The 20,980-nt window shown below is 33.1% G+C and overlaps 1 protein-coding gene across 1 annotated transcript; it reads left to right on the plus strand.

Annotated features, from left to right (window-relative positions):
* Nucleotides 1–3,720: 3,720 nt before the first annotated feature.
* LOC137808149 (lon protease homolog 2, peroxisomal-like) lies at nt 3,721–20,067 on the plus strand. The gene is made up of 17 exons (XM_068609111.1): nt 3,721–4,067; nt 4,946–5,058; nt 5,559–5,661; nt 6,156–6,325; nt 7,033–7,124; nt 7,391–7,570; nt 7,654–7,737; nt 8,105–8,232; nt 8,400–8,601; nt 8,692–8,898; nt 15,113–15,243; nt 15,824–16,037; nt 16,522–16,824; nt 16,976–17,170; nt 18,040–18,285; nt 19,197–19,298; nt 19,550–20,067. Exons 1-17 carry the CDS (start codon nt 3,961–3,963, stop codon nt 19,631–19,633), a joined length of 2,661 nt encoding a protein of 886 aa, XP_068465212.1. The 5' UTR covers nt 3,721–3,960; the 3' UTR covers nt 19,634–20,067.
* Nucleotides 20,068–20,980: the final 913 nt, after the last annotated feature.

The following is a 20,980-nucleotide window of genomic DNA, read 5'->3' on the forward strand; positions in this document are numbered from 1 at the left end:
TCTCTAAGATTCTGACCTCATTGCTTATCAGTTTGACGATACCATTGGACTCTTGGAAGTGAACACTACAAGATTGCTTGATCAAAATCTCAGATAGAATAAGTTCATTTTTACTCCTATCCTTGAATCAAAATTTGAACTTGTTAGGTTGTCTGTCTATGTTTTGCATGTAAATCTTTTAGTTTCAGGGTGAATCTCTGTTAGCTTAGAGTCCTAGTGATATATTTAGATTTTTTATAAAGACTCTATGGTGCAGGTTAATTATCTTTAAGCCTTTGGTGGATTTGGAGCTCTTTGTAAGCATTTGCTGAAGTAAATGTAAGGAAAGCTAGTCTTATTCTTTTCAATAAAACCATAGGTTAGAAAATATGAATGTGGGGGTGACGTGGTCACCAGTCTCAATTTTTACTTGCAGGATTGTCTTTTCTAAGAGTAAAGTAATATATTGATTGAAATGGTTACTTTTGAATATTATATATTGATTTTAAAATGAATAAGTTATTGAAAGTGTTTGCGATTGATAATTGAAAGTGTTTTTGATTGAGAATTGAAATGGAATTTGTTTCATATTGAAATGTGAAATTGTAGATATAATAGATGTTGTAGAATGCATGAGTTTGAAATTGAATGAGTTAACGAATGTATTTGAATAGTTTGTTGAATTAATTTAAATGTGATGTTTGATATTAAATGAGATATGTATTTGTGTAAAATTGTGATTTATACATAATATTTTCATGAAAGGAAATACATGTTGAGATTGTTGTTAAAGTGTATTGATTTGTTAGACCAAACCATAATGAAAGGATTGTGACTCTAACGATAAAATAGAATCACATAGATAATTTTATTCAGCTACATTAATTAAATATTATTTGTTTTGCTTGTAAAATTAAAAATGTTACAGTAACATCACAAGAAATAGGCCATAATATTTCTGATTGGATCTGATTTGTGAGCTAAATTCACAAATTTTAATTATATGATAAAATTAAGAATAATTTTGTTTTCAGACATAAATCAATCAATTTATCTACTTTCTCACATGACACAAGTGAAAAAAAACATAAAAAAGGCAATATATATATATATATATATAAAAGAAAACATTTTATTTTTTAGTTAATTTATAGATGTTAATTTTAATTTATAAGAAATTTATAGCAGCAGACAGAAATGGTTGAAAAGATTATTATAAATAGCTAAAAAAATATAAAAATAAAATAAGACTGTTAGTTTAATTTTCTAATAATCACGTGGCGTAAAGGTACATTCACAACTTTACTTTGTCAAAAAAGTTTTTAAAAAATTGTGGTTTTGTTTTGTGATTATCTTTTGTGCATTGATGATGTGGGTGGTGATGACGATAAGAGGTGAGGTAAGCTCCAAAGCATAAATCTGGTAAGACGCATGACAAAGGGAATTTAATATAATATAACGTGGGATTTGAACCAGAAGAAAATTCAGCCTATCAAAATTAATCAAGAAAAATTATAAGAAAGCATTATAATTTTAATTTTAATACTTTGTCGGCATATACAATATTTTTTAGAACATTAATCAATATTTTATGTTATTAATAAACTAAATTTATTTTGGTTATTGTGATTTTTTAAAAAAAATTTTAATGTTTTTTGTCACCTTAAAATACATATTTTAGCATTACACACTTTTAAATCTCAATTTCAAATTTTATGTTACTAAAACCATACTCTTCATATATTTTTATCCATTAATATCTACACTACTTCCATTTAGTTATCCAAAGTTTATGATTATATATATAATTTTTAATTATGATTTTTATTTTTATTCTCCCTCTTCTCATTATTGAATTTCTATCCCTTTTTCATTAATACGAACATATACTATATAACTTTATTTCTTTTATCTAGAAATAATTTAAATATTTTTTAGAAGATGATTTTTTTTTTATCTATCACCAGAAGACTAAAACAATAAAAAATTTAGATTTAAAATAACTGAAATAATATTTATTAATATTATAAAAAAAAATCATTATCAATGTTGTGAAAAGAATATAAGAAAATTGCATAGAAGAAGATGATAAGGAAAATGAATATTATTTTATTATTTTGTGTGTAAGAAATATATAAAGTGTATGAAAACTTTATAATTATGTAGTGATCTTTAATTATGAGATTCTATCATTATCAAATTAAATTAATTGCACATATAGGTGGTGAGTAAATCAATTTATGACTATTGTAATGGTGAGGAGACACTTGTTATTAATTTAGCTGTTGGTGAAAAAGTTTCAAAATAGTCTACGCTTCCATATGATATCCTTTGCGACAAGGTGCGTCTTATATTTGTCGATGTTGACATCTGAGTTGTAATTTATTTTACAGACCCATTTAGCTACAAGGCAGAAAACTCTTTGTTCATTGCTTTTTGCCAATTTGGACCAAGGATACAATGAAAATGCATTGTTCAAATATTTGCTTAAGTGAAACAATAGTTGCGTAACATAGACAACCAAAATTTTTTAGGTGAGAAAGTGAAGGTGAACGATTATATAATATGAGGGCTCGTGTTGTGTTTAAAATGTGTAATAAATTCCAATCCATTGTCAACGCGGATGATCTTTAATAGATGTTTGAAATTGATTTTGTGCAAAATTAATGAATGATTTTAAGAAATGTTGGTTTCAGACTTGCATACAATAATTATGTATAATTTAATAATTATTATTTCTTTAATAAACTATATATATATTTTATATATTTATGCTTGTATAATAAATTTATTTTTTAATATTAGCATAAGTACGGTGGTAAATTATATTAACAAAGTGTAATTGTCTCAGCCACTTACAAAATATTTCTAACCGGGAAAAATAATATTTTTATGTTGTTATATTATATATAAATTTAAATAAGTTATACTAAAATTTTGTTCCAAGCATAAACTTAGTCTTCTACACTTAAGCCGATAGTGATTGCTTATAAGAAATGCTGTCATGGGAACATACACAATTATTCGAGGACAGGGAAGGAAAAAGAGACTGAGAACACATGATTTTATTCTAATATAATAATTAAGAATACAGTATATTATCAACAACTTCATACATATTCTAAATTAAATATGTTCATTTTTTAATTTATTTTTTTAGAAAATGAATTCTGAAATAAATAAGTTTAGTTTAAAAATTAAAATAAAATTTGAGATTTAGGGTTTACAATTTATGTTTATTAAGATATTTTTTTTAAAGTAAATATATTTTGTGAAAAAAATTCCCACAACAGTTTTTATATTGTAAGTTTTATTATTATATGATAAATTATCCCACTTTTATAATATTTTTCTCATAAACTCACCATTTACATAGATTGAAAATTTAACTTTTTTTCTCTAATAAATATTCCATTGTACTTTTTGTCGTGGGATTGGATATCAAAAGTTACTCTTCTGTTTGAACACGTATTTGCGACAACCTACAAATATCTTTTCCAACCACCTAATTTTATCTTAATTAAAAATATTTTATATCATATTTTAAATTATTTAGTTTAAATATGAAATAATTGATATATTTTTAAAAAATTATTCATAACTATATGAAATAAATGTTTACAAAATTACAAATTGTGTCACATTAGTTATAATAATTAGAGGGAATGGCAAATGATTGAAAATTTGTACACGACTGTTATAGATAATACGACATATGGCAGCTAATAAAAAAAGAATAGTACACGTGAATTAATTATAATAAGAAGAAGATAATAGTAGATAGTTGTGAAAAAAAAAGAAGAAATGAAAAGTGGGAGGAAAACAGAGTCAGTTAGTTCCAATCCTTTGTCTGTTTCGAATTGGAATCCGTATTTATTTGCCATCGTTGGTGTCATCTCTTCATCATTCTCTTCTCTTCTCTTCTCTTTTCCTCTCTCACAAATCAATCCAATCGAGGGCCTTTTCCACTGAGTTCCTACCATGGCCGAATCGGTGGAGCTGCCGAGTCGCTTGGCGATTCTCCCTTTCAAGAACAAGGTTCTTTTACCCGGCGCCATCATCAGAATCCGCTGCACTTCCCCTACCAGGTACCTCTCCTTCTCCGTTTCGCCTTCAAGTTTGCATTTAATTAATCCCACATATTAACTTTTATGCCTCCAATTCTTGTTTTGAGTGCTTGTTTCGTTTGATCCGGGTGGAGTTTTTTATTACTAGCATATACAGCTTTGTCTGTTGATATCGTTTCCAGTTTTCTCCTTAATTTAACCTAATCAGTTAAATTACAGTCTCTGAAAGTTATAGAGGTGGCTACTTCAGTTCTCAAATTATAAAAATTAGGCAAACATGGCTGAGTGTTATTTTTTTTTTCTACAAACTTTAATTTGACAAACTAAAATAAATGAATATCTAGGGATGATTGATGGAATTTTTCAGTGAAATTAGACTCCAGAGTTTAATTTGACCAACTAAAATAAGTGAAATTTTTTGGAGAGGATTGATGGGATTTTCGTTTTCAGGAGATAGTTTCAAATACACTCTTTTCAACTCTTGAACGCGTTATTATTGTTAGCTTGGTACTTATTGGTACTTCTAAAGTTATGGGTCCCTCTTAAACACGTTTTTGTTGCCTTGGTATTGGCTAGTGGATACTCTAAGTTATGGGTCCACTTTATATTTGTGTGTCACTAGCTAGCTGTTTGGTGAGTTTAAGTAAATTTCATTTAACAGTAAAGAGTGTGTTACTGACATTGAAATTATGTTTCTAAGGATTATTTTTTCAATTCATATAAAAAAGGATACTTTGTCTATTTAGTATTGTATTTACTTGTTCATTTATAGGTATTTTTGAGTTACCATGGTTTACTCAAAAGATAAATCATTGACTGTACCAAAAAATTCAACTTTTTTTATTTATTTCAGCATGTCTTTAAGCATTACGTGTGACTGTTTTTTTGGTTTACTGAAGTGTGAAGTTGGTTGAACAAGAACTTTGGCAGCGAGAAGAGAAGGGGTTGATTGGCATCCTTCCAGTGCGTGATGCTGCTGAAATTAAGGCAGTAGGTCCTACTGTATCTGAAGGTGATAAACTGTTTTTTTATAAAGTTTAATTTTTATAAACTATTAGTGTAGAAATACTGACACTATCAACCAATAAAAATAAATTATTGACATGACTTTTAAGATAGTTATTATAACATTCAACAATCACACTTCTTTATCATGGATGACAATGGCTGATTGAATATAAAAACCTTTACATTGTTAGGGTAAGAACTATTTACTACTGTATCTGAAGGTGATAAACTGTTTTTTTATAAAATTAATTTTTTATACACTATTAGTGTAGAAATACTGACACTACCAACAATTAAAAATAAATTATTGACATGACTTTTAAGATAGTTATTATGACATTCAACAATCATACTTCTTTATCATGGATGACAATGGGTGTTTGAGTATAAAAACCTTTACTTTGTTAGGGTAAGAACTATTTACTCTTTTTTGTTTCCACCTCGACCAAATAAAACCTGGCTTGCCAATATTAATTTTTATTCCCCTCTTCCTTATAAGCACAGGCACTGATTCTGCAAATCAAAACACAAGAGTTCAAGGCGGTTCATCGGATTCTCATAAGCTTGATACAAAAAGGCAGAATGATGTTGTTCATTGGCACAATAGGTAAGACTCAAATGAATACCTTTTCCTTATAAGTCAAACATTTTTAATAATGTTATACATTGTAACAGTTCATAAGTCCTGTTGTCTTTTTCTTTTTTGCCTGAACTGATGGCTTCTTTTATATTTCTACCTTTAAATTTTGGTAATTACAAAAATGTATAATAATTTTCTAATTCTATTCATTGAACAACTTATGGCCTGTTTAGTTTGAACAAAAGGTTTTCTGTTTTCACTTATGATTACTACTATTAAAATATCACCTTATTTTCAAATATTTGCATGGGAAATTGTGTAACGAACATTTTGGTATTTTCTCCATTTCATATAGAAATTACTAAAAACAATAAACAAAGTGAAAATTTGGTGGAATTTGCGTAAGAACTAGAGAAAACAGAAAATGTATTCTTAAAACAAACTAGCCGTTACTTATCTGATCAAACTTTGTAAAATAAAACCATAAAATTTTGGTTGATTTTTATCAACTTTGGTTCCAGGGGGGTAGCTGCCCGACCATTACATTTATCAAGGGGAGTAGAGAAACCAAGTGGGAGGGTTACATACACGGTTGTGCTTGAAGGTTTGTGCAGATTTAGTGTACAGGAACTGAGCACAAGAGGAATATACCATACTGCAAGGATAACTTCCCTCGAAATGACCAAGACTGGTAAGTTCTTAATACTTTTTCTTCAGAATCAGCTTTTTGTGTAGGAAATCTATATTTTTATAACCTTTTGGTTTTCTTGCTATTTGGTAACATTAAATCAGTAGTTGGATAGTGATGATAAGACGTATTATGTAAGAGTTGTATATCCGCAGTGATGCGCTCCACCAGAAATTTGATATTTTATTGTCTTTAAACAGTTAAATGATTATTTGGAGAACTATGCCTTCCACTTGATGTAATCGTTGTATACTGAAGCTTTTGTTTTCTGGCTGCGAACATTTAATGTTTTGACTTTTTATTGTATACTTCTCATGGGGAAAGGGCATGTGAGTTTGAAAGGTATTAAAGTTCACGTACTAAGAAGTCCATTGAAAGCACCAGGTAGCAGAGTAAATGGTATGGTTTAGTCCTATGAAAGGAGTAGAGGACCATGAAGAACATTGGAGGAAGTTGTTAAAAGGGATCTCATTGGGAATAATTCTCTAAAGATTTGTTTTTTGACTGTCCTCAATGGCATCTTGTAATCCATATAGCTGACATCACTTAATGGATTAAGATTTTTGTTGTTGTTTTCAGCTTAACAGTATGACATTTTAGCATTATGGTAAAAGAGAAAAAAAAGGAATTTTAGACTTGTTTCACGATGATTAAATCATTGATAACATTATATCTGAAGACTTTGAATTGCTTCCATTTTTCTAATCTAGAGCTGGAACAAGTGGAGCAAGATCCAGATTTCATAATGTTGTCTCGCCAATTCAAAGCTACTGCTATGGAGCTTATTTCTGTTTTGGAGTTGGTAAAGCTTTTACCTTCAACACTTGTACTAACATTGACTGAAAAACATAGAATTTCTATTTGAACATTGAGCTCTAGAAACCCTAGGATACTTTAAATATTGGTTGAATATTATCATTATTGTCTATGCTTGCCTAAAATATTTTGGGTTATTGATGTGAACTTCTGTTTTGTAGTTATAAAGTATAAACTATTAATTTTAAGATTTTGGAATTGCCATCCTTTGTGTTTTGTATTAGTAGCTAATAATTCCTTGCTTGTTTATAGAAACAAAAAACTGGTGGAAGGACAAAAGTCCTTTTGGATAACGTTCCAGTTCACAAGTTGGCTGATATATTTGTTGCTAGTTTTGAGATAAGTTTTGAAGAACAATTATCTATGTTGGATTCAGTTGACCCCAAAGTGAGGCTTTCAAAAGCAACTGAGTTAGTTGACAGGCATTTACAGGTGAGTAATAGATTTTACTGATGCTTGACTTGGCTTGGTCTTTTAGCTTCTCTAATTCTACTTGTGCCTGTATATGCCAACAGTCAATTCGTGTGGCTGAGAAAATTACACAAAAGGTTGAAGGACAATTGTCAAAATCTCAGAAAGAATTTCTTTTGCGCCAGCAGGTTAGCTTTCTTGCACCTCTTTTTTTTGATTAATTTGTCATATACAATTTACAAATGCAAGGTATATGTGTTATATTGAGAGAAGTGTTACAACCTACTATAATTCAATTAAATGTTTCAAGACAATAGTTTTTTCAGACTATTATGACAAGTAGGAACTTGTGTGCACAGTATGCATTAGTAGGTAATTTTTCTTTCTTTAATGGCAGTAATATATATAAATATGTAGGAAAATAACAGTTTATTTTGTGTCGTTATAAATAAATCTTGACTGGCAATGCTGCAAGGGAGCATTTTTCTACTTTCATTTATGTGTGTTAATCTAATTGAAATGTTATTGTTATCTATTTATGTAATATATATTTAGATGAGGGCTATAAAAGAGGAGCTTGGTGATAATGATGATGATGAAGATGACCTGGCTGCTCTAGAAAGAAAGATGCAAAGTGCAAGAATGCCACAAAATATATGGAAACATGCACACAGAGAGTTGAGGTACTTCTCAATGGAAACATAATTAGATATGGTGATGAACTGACATCTTTGTGAGGGAATAACTTGTTACATATGTTCTGCAAAAGGAAAATGATATTATCATAATTTAAGTGCTTTTGTAGGCTTGGATAGACAATCAGTTAATTTTACTATAATTTCGATCTCAGGAGGCTTAAAAAAATGCAGCCGCAGCAACCAGGGTATAACAGTTCAAGGGTTTACCTAGAGCTTCTTGCTGATCTGCCCTGGGAGACGGCTAGCGAAGAGATTGAACTGGACTTAAGAGCTGCACAGAAGCGACTTGATAGTGATCACTATGGTTTAGTGAAGGTTAAGCAAAGGATAATTGAGTACCTGGCAGTTCGCAAGGTTGTCAATCACTTCTTACTATACTTTTCTAGTGTATGTGAAATTTAATGAGTTACTAATTTAAGTGCTTGCTGCATGCATACATTACAGCTTAAACCAGATGCAAGGGGTCCTGTGTTGTGCTTTGTTGGGCCACCAGGTGTTGGGAAAACATCTTTGGCATCTTCTATTGCTGCTGCTTTGGGAAGAAAATTTGTTCGCATATCCCTTGGTGGAGTCAAGGATGAGGCAGATATTAGAGGACATAGGAGAACATATGTTGGAAGCATGCCTGGGCGTCTCATAGATGGTTTAAAGGTTCAACTGAATTATAATTTATGACACTAATTGTAATAGCTTCTGATTTGTTTGACATTTTCAAATACGTGGAGGGAGGTTATTGATAGTTTTAGATTCTGATAGATTGAATGCTTTTATTTTCTTGTATGCTCTTAGCCTTTTGGTTTTCTCCCAGTGAATGAGATGAGACTAGAACTGAGTCAGTATTAGGATAGGATGCATATAGACTAAATCTGAAATTCCAAAATGCTTATACAAAACTGTAGTACATAAAATGCTGTTTCAGTTAGAATATAAAGGGAGATAACAGGAGATTATCGGAGGGACATTTTGTATAGGAGAAAAGCTGCATTTATGAGGATTTGGTTTATATGAATGGAGTTTAGGATTAAATCAGTATTAGTTCTAGTCAATGAGACTTGAGTCAGAATTAGGATGCATCGAGACTAAATCTCTATGAATGTAGTATCAGGACTAATGAATGAGATTAGAACTTAGTCAGAATTAGGAAAACGACATTTATGAGGATTTGATGCGTATGAATGGTGTATTAGGACTGAATTGGTGTTAGTTATAGTGAATGAGACTAGAACTGAATCAGAATTAGGATGCATAGAGACTAAATCTAAGATTCCAAAATGCTCACATAAAACTGTATTACAGAAAATGCTTATTTGTTAGAATAGAAAGGGAGGATAAAAAGGGAGATTAAGTAATTTTTATTATTAAAGGAAAAGAAAGAATAGGGTAAATCCCTTGTGTATATTGAACACATAGGGTTATGTTTATATAAGAAAAAGAAACATATGGGCTAAGCCCATTACATAAATATGAGATATCTAACAATATCTATAATATCTCATAATATCAAATAATATCTAATTATATCTAATAATATCTAACACTCCCCCTCAAGCTGGTGCATATAGATCATATGTACCCAGCTTGTTACAAATGTAATCAATCCTAGGTCCTCGTAAGGGTTTAGTAAAAATATCTGCTAATTGATTATTTGAATTAACAAACTCAGTCTTGATATCTCCTGATATAATCTTTTCTCGAATGAAATGACAATCAATCTCAATATGTTTTGTCCTTTCATGAAAAACTGGATTTGAGCTAATATGAAGAGCAGCCTGATTATCACATATCAGTGTCATTTGAGTAACCTCTCCAAATTGCAATTCTTTAAGTAACTGTTTAAGCCAAATAAGCTCACAAGTAGCCGAGGCCATAGCTCTATATTCTGCTTCTGCACTAGATCTTGCCACAACACTTTGTTTCTTGCTCTTCCAAGAGATCAAGTTATCACCAATGGAGACACAATAACCAGAAGTTGACCTTCTATCAGATGGAGATCCTGCCCAATCAGCATCTGAATAACAAACGACTTTAGTATGGTTATTATGACCATATAACAAACCTTTTCCAGGAGAGCCTTTAATGTACTTCACTATACGAATGACTACATTCCAATGATCTTCACATGGAGAATTAAGAAATTGACTCACCACACTGACTGCAAAGGAAATATCAGGACGAGTAACAGTGAGATAGTTCAATCTTCCAACTAATCTCCTGTACTTCTCAGGATCTGAAAGAGGTTCCCCCTGATTGGGTAGAAGCTTGACGTTGGGATCCATGGGAGTATCAACAGATTTCGAATTCATCAACCCAATTTCCTCCAAAATATCTAATGCGTATTTTCTTTGAGAGATAACAATACCAGTATTGGATTGTGCTACCTCAATCCCCAAGAAATATCTGAGTTTGCCAAGATCTTTGGTCTGAAAGTGTTGACAAAGGTGTTGTTTTACTTGTGAGATGCCATGATGATCACTGCCTGTAAGAACAATGTCATCAACATATACTACAAGATAGATACACCCAGCACTCGAGTGACGATAAAAAACTGAATGATCGCCTTCACTGCGAGTCATACCAAATTGTTGAACAACATTGCTAAATTTTCCAAACCAAGCCCTAGGAGACTGCTTGAGGCCATATAAGGATTTGCGAAGACGACATACCAATCCAGAAGACTCCCCCTGAGCAACAAAACCGGGAGGTTGCTCCATATAAATTTCTTCCTGCAAATCCCCATTAAGAAAAGCATTTTTAACATCCAGTTGATAAAGAGGCCATTGTTGAAGAGCAGCCATAGCTATGAATAAGCGAACAGAGGCCATCTTTGCTACTGGAGAAAAAGTATCACCATAGTCTAAACCAAAAATTTGGGTATAACCCTTAGCCACAAGACGAACTTTGAGACGATCAATAGTACCATCAGGACCAACTTTGATAGCAAAAATCCACCTGCAACCAACAACAGATTTCCTAGATGGTAAAGGAACAAGTTCCCAAGTTCCATTATTCTGAAGCGCATTCATTTCATCAAGCATGGCCTGACGCCAACCAGGATGGGCTAAGGCATCACCTACAGATTTTGGAATGGATACAGAAGAAATAGACGAAAGGCAGGTATAAAAGGGTTGAGATAGTCTATGGTAACTCAAAGCAGTATAATGTGGAGAGGGATTACGAGTAGAACGTATACCTTTACGGATAGCAATAGGAAGATCAGGTTCAACAGTCGGAGGTTCAACTATAGGAGCCGGAGGGGGATGAGGTGTTGGCACCAAAATAGAGTCTGCTGATGGACGATGAGACGGTTGACGACGACTATACACCTGAAGAGTTGGCGGCGGTGGTGAATTGTTAGGTGCACTAGGCACAACAAGAGGAATATTAACTTGATTAGATGAAGAAATTGAAAGAGAAGGACAAGACTTAAAGTAAAGGGAAGATTCACTGAAGGTGACATCTGCTGAAATAAAATAACGGTTTAAAGACGGTGAGAAACATTTATATCCTTTTTGTGATCTAGTGAACCCTAAAAAGACACATTTGTGTGACTTAGGAGATAATTTATCAAGACCAGGACTAAAATTATGAACAAAACATGTGGACCCAAAAACTTTGGGAGGTAAAGAGTGGAGAGGGTCATGTGGAAATAAAATAGAATGAGGAATTTTGTTATCTAAAACTGAAGATGACATGCGATTAATGAGATAACATGCACTAAGAACAGCATCACCCCAAAAACGCTGAGGAACATCACCATGGATTAAAATAGTACGAGTTGTTTCAACAAGATATCTATTCTTGCGCTCAGCTACCCCATTTTGTTGAGGTGTATAAGCACATGAAGGTTGATGAAGAATACCATGAGAAGCCATAAAATTTTTAAAAGAATGAGAAAGATACTCACGTCCATTATCACTGCGCAAAATTCGGATGGAAATTCCAAATTGATTTTTAATTTCATTGTAAAATATTTGAAATATAGAAAACAACTCAGAACGATTTTTCATTAAAAATACCCAAGTACATCTTGAATAATCATCAATAAAAGTAACAAAATACTGAAATCCTAAATTAGACTTAATACGACTTGGTCCCCAAATGTCAGAGTGAACTAAGGCAAAAGGAGATGAAGCACGTCGTGAGACACTACGAGGAAAAGAACTACGAATGTGTTTCCCTAACTGACACGACTCACACGATAAAGTAGACACATTAGACAAACTTGGAACAAGCTGTTGCATCTTGGCAAGACTAGGATGACCCAACCGAGCATGAATGAGAGATGGAGAATCCATAATTGCGCCAACATGTGCAGAGATCTGTAGTTGATAAAGTCCATGAGACTCACATCCGGTGCCAATCATCCGTCCCGAACTCCGGTCCTGTAAAGTAACAGAATCTTTGGTAAAAGAAATAACACAGTCAAGGGAACGAGTGAGACGACTAATGGATAATAAGTTAAATGGAGACCCAGGGACATAAAGAACATTATCAATAGATAAAGATGAAAAAAGATTAATAGTACCAACACCATGTGGATGTACCCTATATCCATTGGCCATGGTAACTGAAGGTAAATAACCCGTAGTAGATAGGGAAGAGAAAAAAGATTTATTACCAGTAATGTGATCAGTGGCACCTGAATCTAGAACCCAAGGGCCATGGGAAGTGGAGTGAGTGAGGCCAACAAAAGATGTACCTGAATGTGCAACAGAAGCCGTGGAACTAGGGTTCTGACGATCCTCATACCATTTAAGAAATTCATTGAAAATAGCAGGCTGGCTTGGGGTATCAATTGAAGTATGGTCCATGGTAGAAGGTTGCACAGGGGCAATTTGAGCAACCGCAACAGATCTAGGAGGACGACCATGTAAGGCATAACATCTGTCAATTTTGTGGCCAAGTTTGCCACAATGGTCACACTTGTGACGCCCTTTGCCCGGCTTGTGAGGGCGAGTACGATCATTATGCTGAGATACTAAAGCAGAAGAGTCATCAACATGAGACGTTATATCAGCGGTGTGTTTACCTGGCACGCGCAAAAGGGTAGAACAAGTGGAAGTAAAATTGGGCACAATAGGAGATCCCAAAATTTGATCACGAACGTGAGAATAATCATCAGGAAGACCATGTAAACCCAATAACATGAAGAACTTGGATCTTTGTTCTAGTTCTTGAGAAGGAGTAGAGGCAGGAGGTAATAACTCATTAAAATCATGAAGAAGAGCATGAATTTTACCTAGATATTCTGCCATTGTACCATCAAGACGTTTGGGAGCAACAATTGTGAGAAGATTTTGACACACACCATAAAGACGTTGAGTATCATTGGTGTATAATAATTTTGCTTGTTCCCAAACTTTTGAACATGTTTCATAGGTACGAAAAATTTGTTTTAAAGATGAGTGAATGGTCGATTTGATAACAATGCATAATTGAGCATCAATTTTCGACCAACGAACAACCTCATTTTCAACAAGAGTAGGATGAGTAAGATGATCATAGGGTTTAGGGTTTGCACCCACTTATATACAATGAAAGGCTCTAATCTCTAGTCGATGTGGGATCTCCAACACACCCCCCTCACGCCGAGACTGCCAACTCGTGCGTGAGACTATATATTATGGGTGGTCCGATAGCGGCCCGATAGCGGGTGGTCTGATAAGCCCAACAAATACTCGTTAGGATAGGCTCGAAATGGCTCTGATACCATATTAAAGGAAAAGAAAGAATAGGGTAAATCCCTTGTGTATATTGAACACATAGGGTTATGTTTATATAGGAAAAAGAAACATATGGGCTAAGCCCATTACATAAATATGAGATATCTAACAATATCTATAATATCTCATAATATCAAATAATATCTAATTATATCTAATAATATCTAACATTTATTTTGGAGGGGCCTCTTGTACAGAATGAAAAAATACATATACGAATAATTGGTGCATATGATTATGACTAGAGTATTAGATCAGATAATTCTGACTTCTTACAATGCATTCTCATTTGAAGAGTTTTAGACATGGTAACAGTAGGACAGGTGGAGTAAGAAACAAAAGAACTGTTATCTAACATGACTTTTGTTTCAACAGAGGATAACGTGAGGGTCATTGTCACTTATGTTGACGAGTTTCAGAAAATCAGATATGCAAATGGAAGGGAGAGCCCTCTTGATCTATTTTTTTTTTTGTTCAATAAACTCTTATATAGTTCATGTGCTTCTTTGTTTCAGGAGGATTTTGTATCCTCCCTTCATGTTATTTTCATGTCTCCTTACAAGTTACAATTTTTTGTAAAGGAGGGAGGCCACTGATATTGAAGGATTGGATTATTAATACGTGGGTTAACAAGTAGTTGCTGTTAATCATTATGATTAGTGAATTCACGTGACAATGTCTGATGCTGGATTAGCGAATCTATGATCATATGATGCTGGATTTTTTGTGTGTGTGTAATTTATAATACTCCAGATAGAGTATGGAATTGAATTAATAGTTTTGATTAGTGAACTCATGTGGTAGTGTTCTTTATTCTCTTATGATGATAATATGATTTAAGGTTTCTTTTTTGCTTTACAATGTAAATATGGTATCTATATAATATATTTGCTAATTAGTGTGTTTGTATGAAATTTAGATAACTTTAGTAATCATATTAACATAATGTTTCATAAGAAATATTTAAAGCTAGGATACTGATTTATTTCTTTCTCGCACATTATAACTGTACTACAAGTCATTAAGGACAAGCATCAAGATTGACCAAACAAAATTGAATATATATATATATATAATTTAGTTGTTGCTGTGTTTTTCTCTCATTGAAAGACTGATAATTTCTTTTCTCATCTAACTTATAGAGAGTAGCTGTTTGCAATCCTGTCATGTTGCTTGATGAAGTTGACAAGACAGGCTCTGATATTCGTGGAGATCCAGCTTCAGCATTGCTAGAGGTTCTTGATCCAGAACAAAATAAATCGTTCAACGATCAGTATCCTTTTCTCTTCAAGATGTGTTCCCTCAATTTGTTCTACTCCCCTGTTAGATGGGATGATATTTTTTCAGTCTCGACATCCTTTCTGATGAAGAATTTTCCCTTACACACCTCACTCAGCTACATAAAAAGCCTTAAGTTGAAAGAATGAATAATGCAATAGCTATCTGATTGGAGGCACCTGTTCTTTTTGCACTTTTACCATCTGGTTGTCTGCCCACATTTGAGTTTTTGTCTAGCATAAACCATATTCTTATTTTGAACTTGATCTAGCTAACTACAATTTATTTTTCTGAAGATTTCACCGTCTTCCTTTCTGAGATTTGATTGTTAAGGATAAGTTAATCTTAATTTAAGTTGATTTTTTTTTGTGTAAGGAAATTGTGTTAATTTATACCCTGATACTTGACCAGAATTGTTCGTTTTTGCCCTTTTGCCACTTCTAATACACATCTCTGAGGTGGATATATCTTATCCTCCTTATTACTGACATGACATCAAATTATTCCTCTCACTATTCACTAATATTTTATCTTGTACTGTAAAAAAATCTGTAGTATTCCTTAACGTCAGTTAGCTATTTGAATGTTCCATTTGATCTATCCAAGGTAATTTTTGTGGCTACAGCAAATAGGTTGCAACCCATTCCTCCCCCACTTCGTGATAGAATGGAAGTAATTGAGCTTCCTGGATATACACCTGAGGAAAAACTCCACATAGCTATGCAGCATTTGATTCCAAGAGTTTTAGACCAACATGGATTGAGTTCTGAGTTTCTTCAGATTCCAGAGGTACTGAATGCTTTTTTATACAAAAATAGTTTCAGAAACATACAAAGTTTCCTTTCATTCAGGGGAAGTGCAAAAAAAAGGGTATAAGAAGACAGACATATGATGTATTATTAATTTACATGGTATAGATAAATGTACGAGTGAGGAATTAATTTTATAATATCCACAACTGTAAATGTTTTTTTCTGTCTTCGCAATTGTTGAAAATTACTGGTTTCTATGTTTTGGTTGTATTGTATCTTACATTTTATTGATTGAATATCTAAAGTCTTTCTTTTACTAATCCTTGCGACTGCATTCTTTCCTTCCACATGGTCATTGTTCTTAGAGGATGCTATTAAACTAATGAAATCATATGTAGCATAATAGTCTGAACTGAAATTACTGTAAAAAAATGTCTCAACTGAAAAACACTTCCTATACCATTTGTGTTCCTAGAAAGCAATTTTGTATAGAAATCTAATTAAGCGTTATTTTGATGTAGGCAATGGTGAAGCTTGTCATTCACAGATATACTAGGGAAGCTGGTGTGAGAAATTTGGAAAGGAATCTAGCTGCCTTGGCTCGAGCTGCTGCAGTAAGAGTTTTAGAGCAAGAGCAAGTAGTTCCATTAAACAAAGGGATGCAAGGACTTACTACACCACTTGTGGAAAACAGACTGGCTGACAGTACTGAAGTTGAGATGGAAGTGATACCTATGGGTGTCAATAGTCGGGACATCACAAACACATTCAGGATTGCCTCTCCATTGGTTGTTGATGAAACTATGCTTGAAAAAGTGCTTGGGGTAATTGATATGCCGTAGCATATTATATGTGTGTTTACAACATTTCTTTGATGTATTACATGTAAATGAAGGCTTGGCTGTGATGTCATTATGAAATATTTTTCACAAGCAAAATTTGAAGGAAACTAATCATCTGATTTCATGTATGCAGCCCCCAAGATTTGATGGTAGTGAGGCTGCTGAACGTGTGGCTACCCCTGGCGTATCTGTTGGGCTAGTTTGGACTTCTTTTGGTGGAGAAGTTCAGTTTGTGGAGGCTACAGCAATGGTTGGGAAGGGTGAACTGCATCTTACCGGACAACTTGGTGATGTAATAAAAGAATCAGCTCAGATTGCTCTAACATGGGTATGCAATCTAATCCAAGTTGCTTAACTCTCCTTGCATCGTGATTGGTTTTATCCTACTATCATCTCAACATGTTTTATTGGACCCGTGGAATAATGGTGTAAGGGACTGTATTTAAAAAATCTATAGCATCTTGTGCATAAAAGTGTATCTATGGTTGTGGTTTGCTAACATTATATCTTGAGGTTTCTTGTTCCTGTTTGGATCCATTAGAAGGTCCTGAGTTTTCCTACAGTAACGTTTAGCTTTTATGGTGTGGTTCTCCCAATATTCTTATCAATTTGTATTTGGTACTGCTTTCCTCCATGTTTGAGTTGCAAATGAGTAGCATGGATGGTGTTGCTAACATTGCTGCTTTTGTTGAGACTAGTCAAAGGGTTAGTTTGTGGTTAGATCACTTTTCTGGGATTTTGGAATGTGGTGAGATGTTAGGATGCCATTGCAGGGTATGAGATTTGAGTTCTATATTAGCAATATGGATTCAATTGGAGGTTTATTAAGTCTTGGCTCTTTAACTCCAACTAGTAGTTTCTGTGATGTGGTTCTCCGAAGATTTTTTTAGTTCCGTTTTTGAAAAAGATGGAATAGGTCTAAACTTTTGAAGCAGAACCCATTAAGTGTGTGACAAAATAAAAAAGAAATCCTATAGTTTGTCTTGCGGTGTGCACAAGTGAAATTTTCTTTTATTTTTTAGCCTTAATTTGGTCATTCAGATTGAAGGTTGTATCAGCATGATATGCTTGTCGTACGCATTGGCTCTCATTTTCTTTTTAAATACATTCCATCAAATTGTTATATATGCTCAACATATGGATTAAATCGGGAATCATTACTTGCTTTTCTTTAACTATAAAAGATTGGTTTTGTAGGTAAGGGCAAGGGCAACTGACCTTAGGCTGGCTGCTGAGGAGGGATTTAATCTTTTGGAGGGCCGTGATGTACATATACATTTTCCTGCAGGTGCTGTACCTAAAGATGGGCCCTCTGCAGGTGTGACTTTGGTCACGGCATTGGTATCACTTTTCAGTCAGCAAAGGGTGAGATCAGACACGGCTATGACTGGAGAGATGACATTGAGGGGTCTAGTTCTACCCGTTGGTGGTGTGAAGGATAAGGTAAAATTCTTATATCTTTTGGACCTTTGTCAACTTTCCGAGATAGGACTATTAACTTAAATAGAATGAATTCAGAGCATAGGCTGAAATTAAGAAACATACTGATGATAAGAACAAAAAATACAGTAAGATGAAAGTAGCACGAAAAATAAGAAATAAAAGTTAAGCACATGTGACCTGAGATGGGTTAATTTGATTTCAAAAAGTTTTTTTACTGTTCTCCATACATACTATTCAATCTGTAACTTGGTTAAATTTTATAATTATTTTTGCCATTCTGCCACACTGTCCACCATACTAGGAGGAAGTTTTGCCTGCTGCCTGTTGCTTGTCATTGGCAACACAGTACACATAATAGTAACCAATCTCAGTTACTGAGATAAAATTTGGTTGTTGTAAGAAGTTAGAATAACCTAGCATAATTATTAATGACTTAATTAACTCTTTGGTCTCATAATATAGAGTGTTTTTATCTGTCCCTGTTTTATTTTTTGTTTGGTTTTGGTTGATCTTAATGTTTTTTACTATGCTCTGTTTCGTTGTTTGTTTGAGTTCAACACATTCCTTTGGGGGAAAGAGATGACAAATATGTGTCTGCGTGAATTGTTTGGGATAGACATAAAGAAAATGGGTGTCTTTTGTGCTTTAAGGCGTGGTGAACTTCATAGCTTATAGAGATTTAATTAACTCTATTGTATTTTTATCAAAAGAAATTAACCAATTACTAGGTAGAATTATATGAACCCAGTTTGCCATTACAAATGGAGTTAATGCCTTTGTATAAGTTATTTTGCCAGTTTTGTGCGGCTTTAAATGTATTAATCGTATCTGATTAAACATATTCAAGAAAGAGATTAAAAAAGATGAAGATTGTAAAAGGTGGTATAAAGTGACATTTTTCATTATTTCAGATATTAGCTGCACATCGTTACGGTATTAAGAGAGTCATCCTGCCTGAAAGGAACTTGAAGGACTTGGTTGAAGTACCATCGTCAGTGCTAGCCAATTTGGAGGTAATTCAACTGCCATGTTTTGCAGTAATGTTGCACATTTTACAGCTATCAGTAGCATGTTTCCTACTAATCTAGACAATTCAACGGTCTTGAAAATTCTCTCTCTATTTTTAAATACTATATTCAAACCTTCAGTAGGCCTTGTATTGGCCTATTTTCATTTTCTACATTTTAATGTTTCTCAATCAGGTCTTATCATCACTGAAATGAAGCACAAAATCACACTTTTCTTTTTTAAACTTCCTTGACAGATTTTGCTTGCCAAACGAGTGGAAGATGTGTTGGAGCATGCTTTTGATGGTGGGTGCCCTTGGAGGCAACACTCAAAGTTATAACAGCATCCTTGATATGAAGGACGTGGTAGTACCCCACCATTGTGTTTCAAATCATTAATGGCTTGTATATCAGTTCAGCATACGGTCCCATTCTGATCTATGGTTCTCCTTTTAACAACGGGGTCGAGTCCAAGTGCGTTGACCCATTCAGCTGGTCGTAATTGAGCAAAATTCAACACTCCAACAATTTGGATGGGAGCTGACATCTCCATATATCATTGAAAATCCACAATGTTAGCATGTAAATGCTTTAGCTTCAGACCAGCTATTGTGGAAGGTGACATCTTTTAAGTGATTTTCAACATCTCCGGCTCACTCTTTTTGTAAATTTTTTTAACTTGTCGCAATGCATACATATATATATATATATATACACACACACACATATATAATTTTTATTATAATGTTGTGCATAGATAATTAACTTCTTCAAACAAGTGTTTCCTCTCTCTTTAACGTGGTTCCTTCTTGCCGCTTTTCAACCCTTTTTCTTTCTTGCGTTTTGATTTGTTTAGTCCGTAAGGCCGAGTTCCGAAATATGCTGTCAACTGCATGTTTGCACAGTGATAGTCTAACTTTGTCCATCTTACTCGTCATTCAGGATGATGGAAGCGGTGCTATGCTCCCTCGTTTCTTCGTAGCCTCTCTGTTTTTTTTCACGTCTATAAAAAACTGCAGTTATTCTTATTTATGCAACAGGCCTTATTGTTATTTTTCTAGTGATTAATAATATAAGAAATAAAAAAAATGAATCATTTTGTGATATTAGAACTGCAAAAAGAAAAAATTATACAATCAATATAATCCACACATGATGTTAATGGGTTTTCATATAAAATGTTCTGGCTATGAGATATGTATTCTATGACTGTAATTATTTCTGAATGATAAAAAAAATACTATCAGTGAAATTTACATATTTTTATATCTATGCTTTGTTATATATGTGCATGTATATATATCACGATAGAAACTATGTGATGTGAGTTATAAATTATACAACACTTCTTATATCAACTTTACCTTTTTTTTCAAATCCAACAATTTAATCATAAAAGATAATTGTAATGAAAGGATAGACATTTTAATTTGAGAAAATATATATAAAAAAGAAAATATAATACAAGAATAAATTATTAAATACATAATTGACTCAGACGAGAATATAATCTAACAAAATATATAAATTCTTAATTAAAATATAAAATGACTTACAACTTAAAATAGTGAAAAAATATATAAAATTAAATTTATGTAATTATTACAAAAATCCTAATTATGCACCTACTTCTAACCCTAATCCTAATACTAACACTAATCCTAATGTACACACTTTTATTTAACTAA

This window comes from Phaseolus vulgaris, chromosome 3 (assembly GCF_000499845.2).
Source record: "Phaseolus vulgaris cultivar G19833 chromosome 3, P. vulgaris v2.0, whole genome shotgun sequence".
NCBI lineage: Eukaryota > Viridiplantae > Streptophyta > Magnoliopsida > Fabales > Fabaceae > Phaseolus > Phaseolus vulgaris.

Coding starts and splice junctions, on each gene's coding strand:
- LOC137808149 (XM_068609111.1), top strand. CDS start 3,961: ATGGCCGAATCGGTGGAGCTGCCGAGTCGCTTGGCGATTCTCCCTTTC. Junction 16,825..16,975: donor TGCTTGAAAAAGTGCTTGGG/GTAATTGATATG, acceptor TCATGTATGCAG/CCCCCAAGATTTGATGGTAG. Junction 17,171..18,039: donor CTCAGATTGCTCTAACATGG/GTATGCAATCTA, acceptor TTGGTTTTGTAG/GTAAGGGCAAGGGCAACTGA.